This window comes from Poecile atricapillus, chromosome 8 (assembly GCF_030490865.1).
Source record: "Poecile atricapillus isolate bPoeAtr1 chromosome 8, bPoeAtr1.hap1, whole genome shotgun sequence".
NCBI lineage: Eukaryota > Metazoa > Chordata > Aves > Passeriformes > Paridae > Poecile > Poecile atricapillus.
The window spans coordinates 16,544,608-16,560,208 of record NC_081256.1 but is presented as its reverse complement, the minus strand read 5'-3'; the positions used below and the strand labels follow the sequence as shown (position 1 = coordinate 16,560,208).

General features: G+C 43.9%; 1 protein-coding gene across 3 annotated transcripts in view; it reads left to right on the top strand.

The window, feature by feature from the left end:
- Nucleotides 1-15,601, top strand: part of TP63 (tumor protein p63) — a 97,919-nt gene that overhangs the window by 42,403 nt on the left and 39,915 nt on the right. For all 3 annotated transcript variants that reach the window (XM_058844374.1, XM_058844373.1, XM_058844375.1), the window contains exon 4: nucleotides 7,458-7,712. In XM_058844374.1, the coding sequence (XP_058700357.1) occupies nucleotides 7,458-7,712 (255 nt within the window). The remainder of the gene's footprint in view (nucleotides 1-7,457; nucleotides 7,713-15,601) is intronic.

The following is a 15,601-nucleotide window of genomic DNA, read 5'->3' as shown; positions in this document are numbered from 1 at the left end:
AAAATATTTAGAAGTACTTATACAGTGTAGTGTGTCCAGCCTCCTTAATATTTCTGTGAAGTGGGATGCACTGTCATTCTGACAATCCTCAAATTGGACAAGGTCTTTTATGTGAACCTGTGGCAGGTGGTAGGAGTCAGGAATTACAGGCATTCCTGCTTTGGGCTGTGCTTGTTTTAAAAGACACCCTGCTCCTGGCTGAAAAACACTTCTTGCTGATTTAAATTAAAGAATCGAGGGGCAAAACTCAAAGTTTAGCTAAAACAGAAAACTAATACAGCTGGGGGACAAGACAACTCCAAAGCTTACAGCCCTTGTGGGTGGACAGAAGCTCACCTTCACATTGTTTTTCATTAATTTGTCTGATTCTCTGAGCCCACAAATGCTTGCATATGTGGACTTTAACTTGAACATGAGGTTTTGCTGTGTTCAACAGTATTGTGGCTCAGTGAAATGTGACCTGCAGCCTTACAGGGTATGGCTCTTAAAACTCTGCTGCTTCTGTGAACCTAAAGGGTGTAGATGTGGCACTGTGTGCCTGCTGGAAGAACTCATCCCAGTGAAAATGGCACAGGCTCTTCTGCCTCCTCCAGTACACAAGCCAGATTGTTTTTCAAGTGTGATTCTGTGTGTGTGTTTGCAAATTACTGATGTGCACTGACTTCTGTTCAACTTCTGTGGTGTGTTGTTCACCAAATGTCTGGGATGGCTGGGAACAGAAGGGATGCTCTAGTAAAGTGGGCAGAGTAGTCATGTTTTTAAGCTTGAAACACAGTGGTATGATTTGAGTTGGTCATTTAATGGTGAGTTTTTTGAGGAGAATAGTTGTGAAGGGTTGGGTTTGGTTTGGTTTTTTCTCCTCCCCAGGTGATTGAAATGGAGTGTCTTCCTTAGGTTTTCCTTATGTATTTAGGTGATGTTGGAAGCTATCCAGGGAACTCCTGGAGTTATCTAACTACTTAACATGAAACACCTGTGCAGGAGGATTGTGTGTGTCAGTCATGGGGTTTTGGTTTTTGTTCTTCTTGAAAGAATATTTTTTTTCTTTATTAGTCTTGAATTTAGTTTCTTAAAGCCATGGTGGTTTTACATATTGCACAGCCCTGTAGATCTCAAATAGATTCCCTTCTCAATAGGAGAAAATGTGCAGAAATATTGGTGCTCCCTGCTTACAGGTGGGATTGAGCTGAGGAGAGGCTGTTTGGTTGTGCCGCAGCAGATCTAATTCCAGGATGGGAGTGATTGACTCCAGGGCTTCTTTAAATCCAATTCCCTCCATTGCACTGGGAACCTGTTATACCACTGGGATGGGAAATAGTCTCCTGTCTTCCTGGAAAATGCAATGACACAACAGTAGGATTACTCAAATCAGATAGGTTTCCAGACACTATACTAGAACAAATCAGTCTTGGTAACTGTTGGTATCTTTGGTTCAACTGAAGTTATTTGTTCCCTTGCTTTTCACATTGAGTATATGGTGTGCATTATCATTTTATCTGAGGGTTTCCAAGTGCTTAGTGTATTCAGCTGTACCAGTAGCTCTGTGGAAAAGCCTCTGCAAAATAGACCCACAGGATTTGTTTCCATTTTAGAACTGGAGCTGGAGGGAGTGCGGCTGAGCTGGTGTATAATTGAGATGTGCACATCTTCCCCTCATCGTTTGGAGGGGACCAGAGCAGTTTAGGAACAAACTGAGTTTGTTCCTCATAAACAAATTTTTCAGTATTTCTCTCCCTTTTTTTTTTTTATTTTTTTTTTTGGTTGGTTGTTTTTGTTTGAGGTTTTTTATATGAGAAAACAGACTAGAGAGGCAAACCAAATCATAGCTTTCATTGTGATGAGTGAGCTGAGCTATCTCTGCTTCAGCTCTGATCTTAGCTGAAGGCCATGGGTGGAGCCTTTTATTTCTTGGCATGGTTCTGTCCTGGCACAAGCAGAGCGCTGACATGGGGTATTGTATCAGCTGCCATCTGAGCAACTGGCAGTCAGCAATATCTTGGTTAATAATTGTGATAGAAGCCCTTCTGTTGAGCTTAAGGGATTTATTTCCACCTACAAAAATCCTTTGCTAGGAAGGTTTGAAAACTTAGGTGGATTTAAACATTTCTGGATATATTTGAGGTGTCTGTCATCTGATTTGGATAGGAAACATTTATCCTGCTGCTTTTAGGATCAATGTTCTCCAGCACGAATCTGAGTATTTCCCTGGGCCAGCACTGAAATATTGCTGTAAGTTGTTCATTAGTCGTACAAGAGTTAGCCCTAGTGCATCACTGTGGTGCAGTTAAGGACAAAGCACAGAATTTCCAAAATGCTGTGCAAATATTGTTGCCAATAACTATGGTAGTTTATTAGTTTCATCATCTCATATCTTTGCAGAATAAGCACCAGGTCTTTTGCAAGGCTTTTGAGTTGTTGGACGCCACTCTTGAGCTGCATAGATCTAGTGGTAAAAATTAAAATGCAGTCCATAGGTGTGTATGGTAGTGCTTGTTCTTTTGGTATTAGGGAGAAGGGTTTTGGTAGGGGTGGAGGCATATAAGTGTTCTACACCTGAAGATTGTAACTTTTTGTCTATTTTTGTATGTGGAGAAACTCTCAAAACTCAGAAATGCTACTAGCTGGGTAGCTAATAGCTGGAGCTGTGTATTTTAGGGGGTTTTTGGTGTGGAAGTCCCCTTCAGAACTTTTCATGACTTGCATTATTTACTTCCTTTCCAACGGATGGTCTTCTTGCAGATTTTTCTCATAACCTTATTAATTAATACAATGGGCTTTCAGCCGGAGAGCCAGGGGTGGGTTCTTGCTGCAAGGCAGGGTGAGAAGGGCCCCAGTTTGGGTGGGCTGGGCATCTTCCCCTGCGGCTCTGCCGTGCCGCAGCCTTTGCGTTGCCCTCTGGTGGCAAGCGCCCCGGAGCCACCGGCTGCAGGCTCTGCGCTGCCTTGTCCCCTGTTCCCGGGGCACATCCACCCTCCGGCAGCAGAACCGTGCTAAAACCACCTTCACTTTGCACTCGGGCTTTAATTCAGCAACCCCGCCAGCAGAACCATGTTTCTTCTAATCCACAAGCATGAGAACCTGAAAGTGAAGCTGATTGGGATATAGGAAGCGAAACTGATGGTTCAAGATGCATTATTGAGATGATGTTCAGAAATACATAGTCTAAGATCTAATTGTAGCTCTCTAGTTATTTTCAGTTAGACTTGCCTGAAGGTTCTTGTAATGGTTCAGTGATATTAATAGTTTCAGAAACTTGGTGGAGAGAACAAAATAGCAAACAAAGGCACTGAAAATTAGTCTGTTCTTTCGGCTTTATATGCAATTCAATTCTTTCCACCAAATAGCCTTCTCTTTGCATCAGGAGTCGGTGGTCGGGCTACATTTCAGTCATTTAAAACGACCCCACAGCAAAATACCAGCATGTGTTAAATTCTGGGCTCCCAACCTGCCAATTTTTAATTTCTGGATTAAATGCTGTTGAGTTCCTCTCTCTGGACGGTGAAAGGAAGCGGTGTGTGTGCAAACACACGCCCTGCAGCTCTCTCCTGAGGGGCAATAACTTGCAGACAGTCTGCAGCCTCTCTTTGTTCTCCCCATCCCCAGCGCTGCTGAATTCCTGCGTGTGCCTTCCCCGGGCCTGCTGCCCCTCTAATTGTCCTGTTGTCAGAAGGCGTGTGCCTCCTGAAGCCTTATCAGATTCCTCCAAAACCTTGCAAGCAGTTCAGGTGTTGACCCCTTGAGCGCAAACAACTCCGCGCCTGCCTTGGGGCATAGCTGCGAGACCGGGCTTAGTGCTCGTGTGTGCAGACTTGGTGGCTTTGTCACCGGGCTGGAGCACCTGCCTGGGGAGGGGACGCAGGGGCCGGGGAAGCTGAAAGGCTGGCGGGACTCGAAGCTGCAGAAAGGGAGTCCAGCAGCTGCTTGTGTCAGCATGAGGATAAGTGCAAGGAGATTAATAGTTATTTAAAGAGCAAATGGGGACACGGCATTCGGCTGTGGCATGTGAGCGTATAAATGCAGTGGAATGGCTGCTCCGCTGATAACATTTAGACAGATGGTCCCTGGACTGAAAGGAATGAAAAGGATCTTGGAATATCTTAAGGATATCTTATATTTTAATGGGGCACTTATTTTATTATTTTTGTTTATTTGGATCCCAGGCAGTACCTTCAGCATTTCCAGGCTGTGCTGTCTTGTTAACACTGAGCGCTTGTTTGGCCATCTTTCCCCATTAGCTTTAAGTGGCCTGGGATTAGAGAAATAGTTTTTAAGTGAAAGCTGAAACACTATTGTTCTACTGTCTGTATGTCTGAGCTGGTGTAGGAGACTGTTTTCATCACAGCTGTCTTCTCATAATTTGCTGGTTAGGGAGTGTGTCTGATTATAATCTCCATGAGGGATAAAACAATTGAGTTTCATACAGAAGTTTTGATACTTCTACATTTTTGAGAAGTCTTCAGGTCTCACTAGGATATTCTGGGGCAGGAGGGCTGTTTTTTGATGAAATGCAAAATTATTGAGCAGGTAAAAGACTCTTCCTGGTACAGTATGTCAGAATTCTGGCTCTTTCCGTATGGAATTAGCCTCAAGGGAAGACATGTACCAAAAGTCCGTTAAATAGGTCTTGGTTGAGTGAGTAGCCTGCAGGAGATGAGACATAACTGTCATCTGTGTTGCCAAAGCTGCAATCTCCTTTTGGAGAAGAAGAACCAGTCTGGATTGCTCTCTTCCCCCATCAACTATTTAGCTTTGAGTCCAATTAAATACAAACTCTCCCATCTAACAGGGGTGCTGGGCACTAATAACATCCACACTGCTCCAGAGGGGGAAACTGAGGCAAGGAGGGAAAATGACTAACCTGAGTCACTGGTTCACCCAGGATTAGGACTCAATATGTAATTGCTTTTATTACTCTGCTGCCTGCAGGCCTGAGACAAAGAAGGCCCATTAAGTGCAGGGCTTTTTACATGGTGAGGAGCAATCCCTGCCCTGCAGACCTTGCTGTCTGCAGTAGGGTGAGGGTGGAGGGGGAGGAGAAGTGCCTTGCCCAAGGACACAGCAAGTCACTGACAGAGGGAGGGAGGGAACCAACTCTCCCTTCCCTCTGCTGCCTATCCCAGCTTCCAAAATTAAGTTTTCTGTGCTGTTCCCCCCTGCCCAGACCTTCATAGCACAGCTCCTGGTAGCAAGCTGATCCACCTCTGGAAGGTCCCATGTGCCTTACTGAAGATCCTAGAGCATCAGCCTCTCCTTGAGTGTTTAATAAAACCTCCAGAAAATACTATCTTCTTCTAGTGAAACAGAAACCTAAGGAAAAGCTGCAGTGGGTGGTTTAAATTTCTCTACTTTCGTTCTGGAAGTATAGCTGAAAGTGTGAAATATTTGGGCACATGGAAGACACTTCATCCTCTCAAAGGGACTATCCTGTTTTCTTCTGTGGCTGAAATGGCTGTAAAGCTGGGTGTTAAATGGCTTATCCAAAGTTCCCAGGAGAGCTCAGCAGATAGATTGTGCCCTTCCCTTTCAGGCTTTTGGAGGGGTGATGTGCTACTGGAAGCTTCAGTAAGGCTACTGGGATTCCCAGTATTGAGAAAGATTTTTGTTATAGATCTTGTGGTTAGTGCTCTGACTCAGGGAGACTTGGCTGATAAGTAGAGGAATAACTGTTGGAAGGATGAGGGAACTTGTGAGCAGACTATCTGAAATACTGACAGATAGGTGAGCTTGATCACTCTGGGTGGGGCTGGAGCTATAGGATGTTGAGGGACATGAGCTGCTCAGAGCCTTGGATGAGAGAGAGAGCCTGAGTCTCTTCTGCTGTGTCAGCAGCTAACAGCAGAACCAGGTGCCTTTATTGCTGCATGTTCTTGGCTGAGCCCAGAGCTGCTGGGAATGGGGACCACAAACCTTTGGGATGCTGCATGCCCTGGGATGGGCACAGTTAGTGCCCTTTGGACACACACAAGGATGAAGCTGTGAACCCAGTATACCTGACTGAATCCCACTTGTCTGCTGCTCTGTCACTCTGGCCAGTGCCATGTCCTCTGGAGGATTAAAAACATTTGGCAGTTGTGTAACTTTCTCCAGAATACTTTCCTAGCTTCCGAGTGTTGGTAGTTCAGAATTTTAAAATCAGATACACTTGTCTTGGTGGATTTTTCTCAAGCAGAACTTGTCTTCTGCCATTTTGAACTTAGGCGTTTAGTATTGTGTCATTTTGTGTCAAAAACAAAAAATAAAAAAATCCATGTTTATTTGTAGGTTTTGTGAAGAATAACTCTGTTGTGAAGAATAAACAGTGTGTTTAAGCCAAAATTCTGCTCAAGATGTTTGCTTATTCCCAAACTCCTCTTTTAAGAGAACATGACAGTTAATTTTGTAATTTTTATAATTTTTTTCCCTTTTTCTATGTTGTCTAGGAATTTATCCCCTTCTATCATACTGAGTTCCACCCTTCTCCTCATTGACTTTTTTCCAGGCTGAAGAGTTGTCATCTAATGCTACATTACGGGATGACATTAAAAGGATTTGCTTATTCTTGTTACCTTTCTCTAAACTGTATTCCCCTCTCATCTCTTTGAGGTGGGGGACCACAGCTAAACATTGAATTTAGGGTATTAGATTCGTTTTTTCTGTTAGCCTCTCCTTAATCTAACCTTTGCCTTTTCTGTACTCTATTCTCAAAGGTTTTTGGTTTTGGTGTCTTCCAATTGTTTCACAAATAGTTTGTACTTGAAGGCTACTTTAGTGCCTTCCAGTTAAGTACTTTAAGTTAACTACTACTAGTTAACTACACTTAGCTGTGCAACTGATAGTTCTTAAGCATGGGAAGAAGCCTTCCATGCTGTCTGTTTCCATTTTACTTGATGAGAACATTAATTCTCTACCACCTTCTGTGACTGGTCACTGGCAGTTGAATATGTGGTACAGATAGGCGGGTGGCACCTAACCGCTTTTCCAGTGAGTCACATTTCAGCAGTTACTTCCCAAGGTCCTAACATCATCCTGTGTGGCGGGATCAGATCCACAGCCTTTGTGGAGAGCGTTAGACTGTTGAAGGTGGTGTAGCCTTGTAGACATTAGAGCCAGTTGCACTGTAGTAACCTGCTGATTTTTATCAGGTTGCAGCAGTACCTCTGAAAAGGCCTGACTGTGTGTGACATAGCGAGCCTGTCTCGCTGTGATGGCGTTCTGCTCTGCAAATCACCTACTGGTTATGCACAGGCTCTTTTCCCAGCTCTGCTGCTGAGCCAGTGTGTGACTGTGAGAAGCTGTACTCCTTTCTGTTTCAGTCACCAGTGTAAAGAGGGGGATATCCTTTGCAAATCTCCCTCCTGGTGTGACACCAGTGGTGCTGAGATGATGCTGTGCATCCTCCATGGTGGAGGCTGTGCCATGTCTGACCACTTGTGCTGATACAGCTCCTGTAACGCTCCTGTGCATCTCTTTGCCTGCAGCCGCAGTACACGAACCTGGGGCTCCTGAACAGCATGGACCAGCAGATCCAGAATGGCTCTTCCTCCACCAGCCCTTACAACACGGAGCACGCGCAGAACAGCGTCACGGCCCCCTCGCCCTACGCCCAGCCCAGCTCAACTTTTGACGCCCTCTCTCCCTCCCCAGCTATCCCTTCCAACACAGACTACCCAGGACCTCACAGCTTCGATGTATCATTTCAACAGTCCAGCACAGCAAAGTCAGCAACATGGACGGTAAGGACACAGCATCCCTTCACTCCTTTGCTGGCTTTGGTCCCCCTGCCCATAGTGACTTTATTCATGTCATACATACCCAGGCTTGTGCAAGAGCAAAGTGACCCGAGTCCTCTGCAGGGCATGATGTGTCACACAGAAGGGAGACATTTATCTTGATGTTGCTCTGAGAGGGTGTGGTGGGAATTTAACCCTCAGTAATATCACTAAATCCCAGGAGACTAAAGTGCCTTGCAAAAAACCAGTCACGTAGAGACCATGCATGATGAACAAGTGGCTCTCTTTTTGGGCCCAGCAGGAGCACTGGAGTAAAACCTGAGGTGGGCGTTAGCATTGCCTCAGTGCTTCCCTTGGCTTTCTTCAATATCCGTGGGTTTGTATGAGGTTTGGCATGCAGGACCATGCCAGCAGGGTGGAGGTGGTGCTCCTTGCTCAGATCCATGCAGTGTGTGACTGTCATTTTCTGTGTCCCTGTCCTCCTGCAGCTGGTATGGGAATCCCAGTATGTCACCAGCTCGGGTCAGCCCTGTGTGTGTGGGATTTTGTTGAAGGGTGTGGGATTGTTTTATTGCGGAGTTTCATTGTTGGTTTGGTGTTTTGGGGTTTTTATTTAACACTTTGCTGTCAGAACACTACTTTTCTTACCAAAAAAATGTAGAAGCTTGAAACCTGAAGCCCAGCTCTTGATCTTTGGTGGTGCTGGCTTGATTGTTCAAGCTGTAGAGACTTCATAGCTCAGGACTCAGCACTGCTGGAGCTGGAAGTCCAGCTGTTGTGGTGTAGGGCTCTAATGCAGAGATGTTTACAATGGAGGATATTGCTATCTTCAAGATGTTCAACATTTGCCTTCCTTTCCTGTGGGCACTTGGAGTAGGTGCAGTGAATGATGTCCTGCCCCAAGCTATCCGAATAAAAGTAAGGACTTAATTTTTTTATTTTTTTTTTAAGCAAAAAAAAGACTTTTTACCAAAAGCTAAGACCATTAAAATGGTGTGGGTTTTTTATTTTTCTTTTTAATCTGAGGAACTGCTTTGATCTCAGATACAATCTAGCTGCAAATGCAACTAAAAAACAAACTCCCAGCTACTGCTGCCAGCAAAGCATCAGAGCCCTTGTGCTCTCATCTGGAAAAAGATGCCATATAACCACAGATCACTCTAGGGTTACATCCCTTATATTTTAAAAGCCTTTTCTGGTAAAATTTGTCTAGAACTGACATTAATAATTTTGTTCAGAGAATCATGTTAAGTGAGGTTAAAATGTGATAGGCCCAGTGACAACCACATTTTCATTTGTTTATGCATAAAAGGGTGAGGTATTTTTAAGTGAGGTTGAAATTGCATATTTTACTCATCAGCCTGGGGAGTGATGCTCTGCCGTAGTTCGCACTTGTTTTCATGTCCTTGTTTCTCCTATTCCTCTACACACAGTATTTATTTTCAATTCCCTTTAGGTAAGGAGGGTAACTGTTGGTCAGTTCTGCTTTGCATTTCTCAGGGCAGGCAAATGCTGGCTTGGATTTTTGCTAGCTGTTCTGGAGAGGGTCCTTTGAAGGAGATATGAAAAGGCGTTCTCTTTTGATACCTATGGTACAAAGAATTATCTAAAGCAGCTACTAAGAGCCAGAGTGTTTGATGCTCTCCTTTCAACTGTGAAAAGCAGTCTTTTGAAATAAGGTTTGAACGTATGTAGTAGGTTGTTCAGCAGTGATGAAGGCAGGAGAGCTACTAGCAAGCGCTTAAGTGAGATGTTTCACCTCAGTGATAGTGGCTTTTTGGGGTAGAAGTGAGGGCTGAATTTTAATGTGGATCTAGGTAGTGGTCAAAGCTCAGATTACATGCTGATTTTGAAAAAGAAATAAAATGTCTTTATAATGACTACAGTCATCAGATGTGTGCAGCCTGGGGAAGGGCTCATTTAGCCTTCCCTCTATTTCATTGCCCTTATGTGGACCAGCAGATGAAGGCGTACTCCCCATGCATGTTGCAGTCTGTTCAGGTCTGAATCCATGTGTTTTACTAAAGGAATGGGCTCTTAAACAGCTGTCTGATTAGGGAGGAGAGCGTGTGGTCCAGGTGCCCCTGCATTAGCTGTGACCAATCCAAGTGACCCAGATGCAGCTGCTCGTGCAGGAGCTGGCAGTGTGCTGTATGCTCACACCAGTCCTGTGGGGCTGGCTGGGGACCTTCAATCAATACGCCTTGCAAAGTAGAGCATCTATCCATCTTCGGAGCTCTGCCCTTCTGCTAATTAATCCACCAACTCATTTCACATGAGCTCTTGAGCAGTTGGTAATCTGTGTTCGACAGCTTTATCAGTGGGGTGGGTGGGGAGGGACGTGAAGGCTCTCCTTCCCACTGTCGTCCTGAGAAGTGTGGAAACACGCATGAAATGTTGATGAAAGGAGGAACGATTGCCCCATCCTCTCAGCCAAGAGCAAGTTCTTGTAGTTGCTCCCCCCTGTGTGACTTCATACACTTTGATTAATGCCTGTCGTCTTTTTTAATGATGGATTAGGAACTTACCCAACTGGAAGAGTTTCTTCCACTGCAGTGACCTATTAAAAGTTTAATTACTTGATGGCCCCACCCTTATTAAGAGTCCAAAACTTGAAAGCCTTGTTCTTAGTTTGTTTGGTTTAGTTTTCTATTTTTTTTCCCTGTTTCCCTCTTGCAGTTCCCCGGATAACAATATTAAATAAGGAAATCCATTTAGTTGGACTTTCCCCCTTTATGGAGGGGATGAGCCGGTCTGACCCACCTTCTGTCCTTCTGGGAAGGGGTTGGTGGTGCCTGGCAGTGGATCTGCTGTCCTGGCTGACAGTGTGCTTCACCAGAGCTTCTGGGCTGAGTCATGTCAGATTAGGTCATGGGAGTGAAGGCAGTGAGCTGGGTAAGAGGAATGGATTATTTCTCCAAAAACCAAGAGCTGCTTTCATGGAGTGATTGCAGACCTGTGAAGGTGCTTCAGGTTTCTAAGCTACTTTGTGCATTTAGATCCCAAGGTTACTTCTGTTGGAGATGGGGAAAGTGGAGAGTTTACTTGCTGGTTACTTAAATACTATGTTTCTGTCAACAGACCTGATATAATTTGTTTTTTCTTGAAACTTTTTGGTATTGTTTTTTCTCATCCAAATTCTGCAGAAGGGGAGGCTTATTGTCCTAGGATGGTGGATACCCTTTGTAAAATCAGCAGCATTTGTGTAATATAGGCTGGGAGGGAATGTGACAGCTTCTCTGCTCAGGGTTGTGATGGACTCCTAATTAAGAGGGGGGGGGGGGGAAGAAAAAAAGGCCAAAATTACAAAGAGAAACACTAGCTGATGCTAGGTGACAGGGTGATTCCATATGTATGAGCAGTTCACTTTGAAAATATTGCAAATTTTCTCTCTGAAGTCTTTCATGACCTTAAGTAGGAATTCCAGTAAAACATGCTGTCTAATCAGGTTAGGTCTCATTTGTATGCAATGTTGATCTAATTAATGATGACAAATTGAGATTGGATTGCAGAGGACTTTATAAGCATCCTTGCTTATTTTTTTAATTAATGACCTCAGAACGCAAGTAGGATTATAAGCAGGTTAATCAGCCTTTTCAGAAGGAAAGTCTTTAACAATTGAAACTCTATTGAAGTGTTTGAAAACAAAAGCCTTTATGGTCTATATTGAACTAAATTTCTCACATGCATCCTCATACAATAAAACCTTCTCAAAAACCATACTGCAAAGAAACAAGCAGTTATTGTTTGTAATGATGAGACAGAGTAGGCTGTTGAGGTTGAGGGAGAAGCCCTCTGAATTGGGTGAAGTAAGAACTTAAGCAGAGTAGGGTCTCATTTGTTGTGGGAGAATTCCCATATGCCCATGCATTGCAGTCTCTCCTCCTGTTTCTGCAGCAGAAGAAAACAAGTAATTTCAAAAGTGTGCCACCTCAGGTTCTTCTTCTTTGTGGAAATTGCATGCCGACCTTCCCCACCCACTCAGAGTTCAGATAAATAAATAAACAACTGCACTCCCTTTTCCCTCTAAAAAATATTTGGCAATCACCTGCCACTAGCAGAACCTGTAAAATGGGGGAAAGTATGATTGCAGTAGGAAAGTAAAAATTAAAATTGTATGTCAGGGTAAGTAAAAGTTAACATTACTGCCAAATGCAAGCTATCAAAAAATTAATCGGATCCGCCCATCCCCAAAAGCAAGATACCACCTTATAAGTCATGAGACTTTTTTAAAAGACAAAACAGGTTCTTCTTACTCTCTCCCAGGTTTTTGAGCCTTTAGGGTGCATCTACTAAATATTTTATAACTTTTCTTGATAGTCACAAGAAGGCAGAAATTGCTTTAAGTTTTTTAAATGAAAACTGAAATTTATTTGCAAATTTTTGATTCTGCTGAAGGAAGACACCAAGCCCTGCGAGACTTGCATAATTTAGGTGTTGGCTATACCTGAGTTTAGCAGTTTATTCTCATGCCCTGCAGTAGGTTGGAGCTGAGCTGGGTTGGTCCTTGCAGGGTTTGTTATGAAACAAGGCACTCTCCAAAGCTGCAGTCCATGTTCCAAGCAGGCTCACTGGTTTGTCTGTTCTCAGTAAACTCAGCTGTACCTACAACCATCAGAAAATGCTCAGATTTCAGACTCTCTTTGCTAGCAAAGCTGGATAATAGTGTGTGTGACATGCATGAAAGCAACTAAGTGGATTGTGCTGGCTGGGGTTAGTGAATTTGGAAAAGCTGCATTTTAAGGAAGCTGAAAAGAATGCACTTAAATTAGTCCACACAAGCAATAACAGGTTTTTGTGGCTGAGAGAACAGATTCCTTGGCTGGGCTATCTCAGTATTTCTATTTCAGATTGATTCATTACATTTTTATTTTAAACACATTCTGTGTTCTGATCCACGTAGTAAATCTGGGACATTTTTTGCCAGTCTCTATAAAATGAATCAGAGGACTGTGCATAAGCATAGTGAAGCAGTGAGAGGGCAATTAGATGTGTACACTGTCCTGACTCAACAGTTCCTAATTATGTGTTCAGTGTTCTCTTAAATAATCTGTTCAAATAGGGCATCATTTCAGTAGCTCTGGTCATGTCTAGTATGTCCTGACTGCTGATTATCTTTCGGTATCATAAGTGAAATAATTTTTTTTTAAAGGCTGGTGACTCTCTCAGTGGCTATACGTGTAAGGCTGTGCTGAGTGGAATCTTAGCATTGTGATTCCGTGGTGGTGTGTAGGTCAGTGTAATCTGAGCTTTCTGATTTCACTCTTTAACATTGTATATAAGGCTGTTAGGGGAGTGGGATTGAACGTGGCCTTGTTACAGGATTTTGGGTTTTCTTACTCTCAGAGGCTCCTAGTCAGCAGTGGTGTAGGCTTTGCCTGTTTGCAGAGGGCAGTTGAGAAGGGTCCTTGTAAGAGACTCATTTCTACAGGGGGTTTGGTTTGCAGCCCTCCACAAGCAGACAAATTGGTTACCTGTGGGTCACTCTGATAGTAAATGTCTTCATTTACCCAGCAAAGCTTCATAAACCCAGCAAAGTTTATTTCACTGGTGATAGCGCCCCCCTTGTTAGGGCAGAGAGGAAGGGAAAAGATGCTGTAATCCAGGGGTGAGAAGCAGCCTGGAAGGAGAAGGCAGCAGAGGAGGGGATGGGGTTGCAGTTTGGGATGCAGGCGCTGCAGGCTGATGCACTGCTGTGAGCTGAATCCTTCATGGCAAATCAGCAGTGCTGCTGTACTTGGCCATTTGCCTCGGGTGAAAAGTGGCTCAGATTCGGCTTCCTTAAGCCCTCAGCAGCTGTGCCTGCCTCAAGAGGCTGCCTCCAGCATGCGTGGGCTCCTGGCATGCTGGGCAGGTGTCAATTGCCACCATCACTCCCGTGCAGGGAGAGGCGGCAACTCTGTTTTCTTGCTTGAGGAGCTTCTGAGGTGTGTTTCCCTCTGTGTGACATTACAGGGCCTAACACCAAGGCTGTTCAGGCATAAGTAACTTGTCCGAGGTCATCTGCCTGGAAAGAGAGGAGCCAGGCTTATTGTCTTTGAAGGAGGTGCCTTTCTCACGGCAGGGAGGTGTTTTCAAGCTCACAAAGCTGGGAAGAACCAGTTCACCTGTGAGAACCAGTCAGGAGGGGACTGCTGGCTTCTGTTTGGGTTTTTATGCTTGAGTAAAATGAGATTTCAGTGCACTAGGTTCCCATTAGAATGTAATTGTGTTTTTTCCCCGTAATATCTTTGTCATGTATATTTTGTTTTTATTACCAGTTATCATCTTCTGTTACTCCTTACAAGCAGCTGTACAGACCTGTGGAGCAGTTTCTAGAAAATGCCTTGTGATGTAAGCTGCCTTGCGTTTTTTCCCTTTTTTATGTCCCAGATTGTTTTGTAAATGCTACTGAGGCAGTGTAGCCTCTCAGTGTGAGCAGGAGTTTTGCTCTGTGCTCTACAGGAGCAGTGCCCTCCGTGGTGACAGAGCTGAGCTGTGGTGCAGCACCACACTGGAAGGGACAGTCTGTACCCTGTGCAACTTAGTGGTGCCCAGGAGGGATGAGAAGGGAAGTTATGTGCTCACTGTATGAACTGGTATTTGCCCTGGGAACTGAGATTTTTGTTCTGCTTTGAGTGTGTGCCCTGATCTTCAAACAGCACAGGCAGTGTGGGGTGCCCAGCGTGCCTGCCCTGCTGGGGGAAGGCAGGAATCAGATGGTATGAATGATCTCTCCCCGCCAGGGTTCAGCTTCTTGGTTGCAATGTTTGTGGCTGATTTCCTCCCGCTGTAACTGGAGATGAGTTAGAGCTCACTACAGGGATCCTGCACTACTCCTGGGATCTGCAAGTGAAAAACCATGAGGCTTTAGAATATAGGATGGGGAAGGGTTGTGTCTCCCACTGAGGCAGAAGATCCTTCTGCTGTTTTGTACAAGCAATTTCCAGTTTATGGCATCATAAATTTTTTTCTTCTTCAGCAAATTTGTTTTAAGGTTTCAGCTATTTTTAAAGGGAAACTCAGAAGGGAAAAATTAGGTGCAAGGAACTTTTTTTTTTGTTTTTAAGGAGACTTTTTTCTTGTCTATGTGGATGGAAAAAAGCATAATTAAACATAATTTTCATCAATGCAACTTGCACAAAAAAAGCCCCACCTACTTTCATGAGAAAGGAATAAAGAGAATTGTAATCCTGGATTAGGTATCTTTCACTACACATATATAAAAACAACACCGTGTGAAAAGGGGGAAAATACATATGTGTACATACACACACCAAACATAACAATGTGCCTCCAGCAGTATTACCAAAGGAATTAACTTTACAAGAAACAGCCACAGCCTGGAAAGAAGCCATTTTTTCAAATAAAAGCTGAATGAGACTTGTGGTTTCTGAGAACTGTGAGAAGGAAGGGTTAAAAAAACATTTACAGATAAGAATAGATGATGCTGGGAGATGAGTGAACGTCTTGAAGTAGGGGAGGGTCACTATTTAAATCAGCTTTTCTTCTTTTTTTTCCTCCTCTTAGTTAAAAATTGGCTTCCACTAAGAACAACATGTAGGATTAATGTAGTGCTTTAAATCTTCAAAGTGCTGCACAAACATGACTTCCCTAATCAGCAAACACCTTTCCTTGGAAGGCAAATCAGGAGTGGAGTCGCCATTTTAGAGAGGGGAAACCAAGGTGCCAGAAGTGCTAAAGTTTCTGAACCAGCAGTTGTTTGGAGTGAATTTTTTTTTTTCTTTTTTATGCTTGAGTTCGTTGGGTTTTTATGGTGGGGTTTTTTTTTTATTGGTTGGTTTTGGTTTTGTGGGTTGTTTTTTTTTTTGGTGGGGGGGAGGTTTGGTGGGCGTTTTTTTGCAGCATTCAACAGTGGGACTGCCTCTGGGCTGGCATGTAAAAGCTGCTGA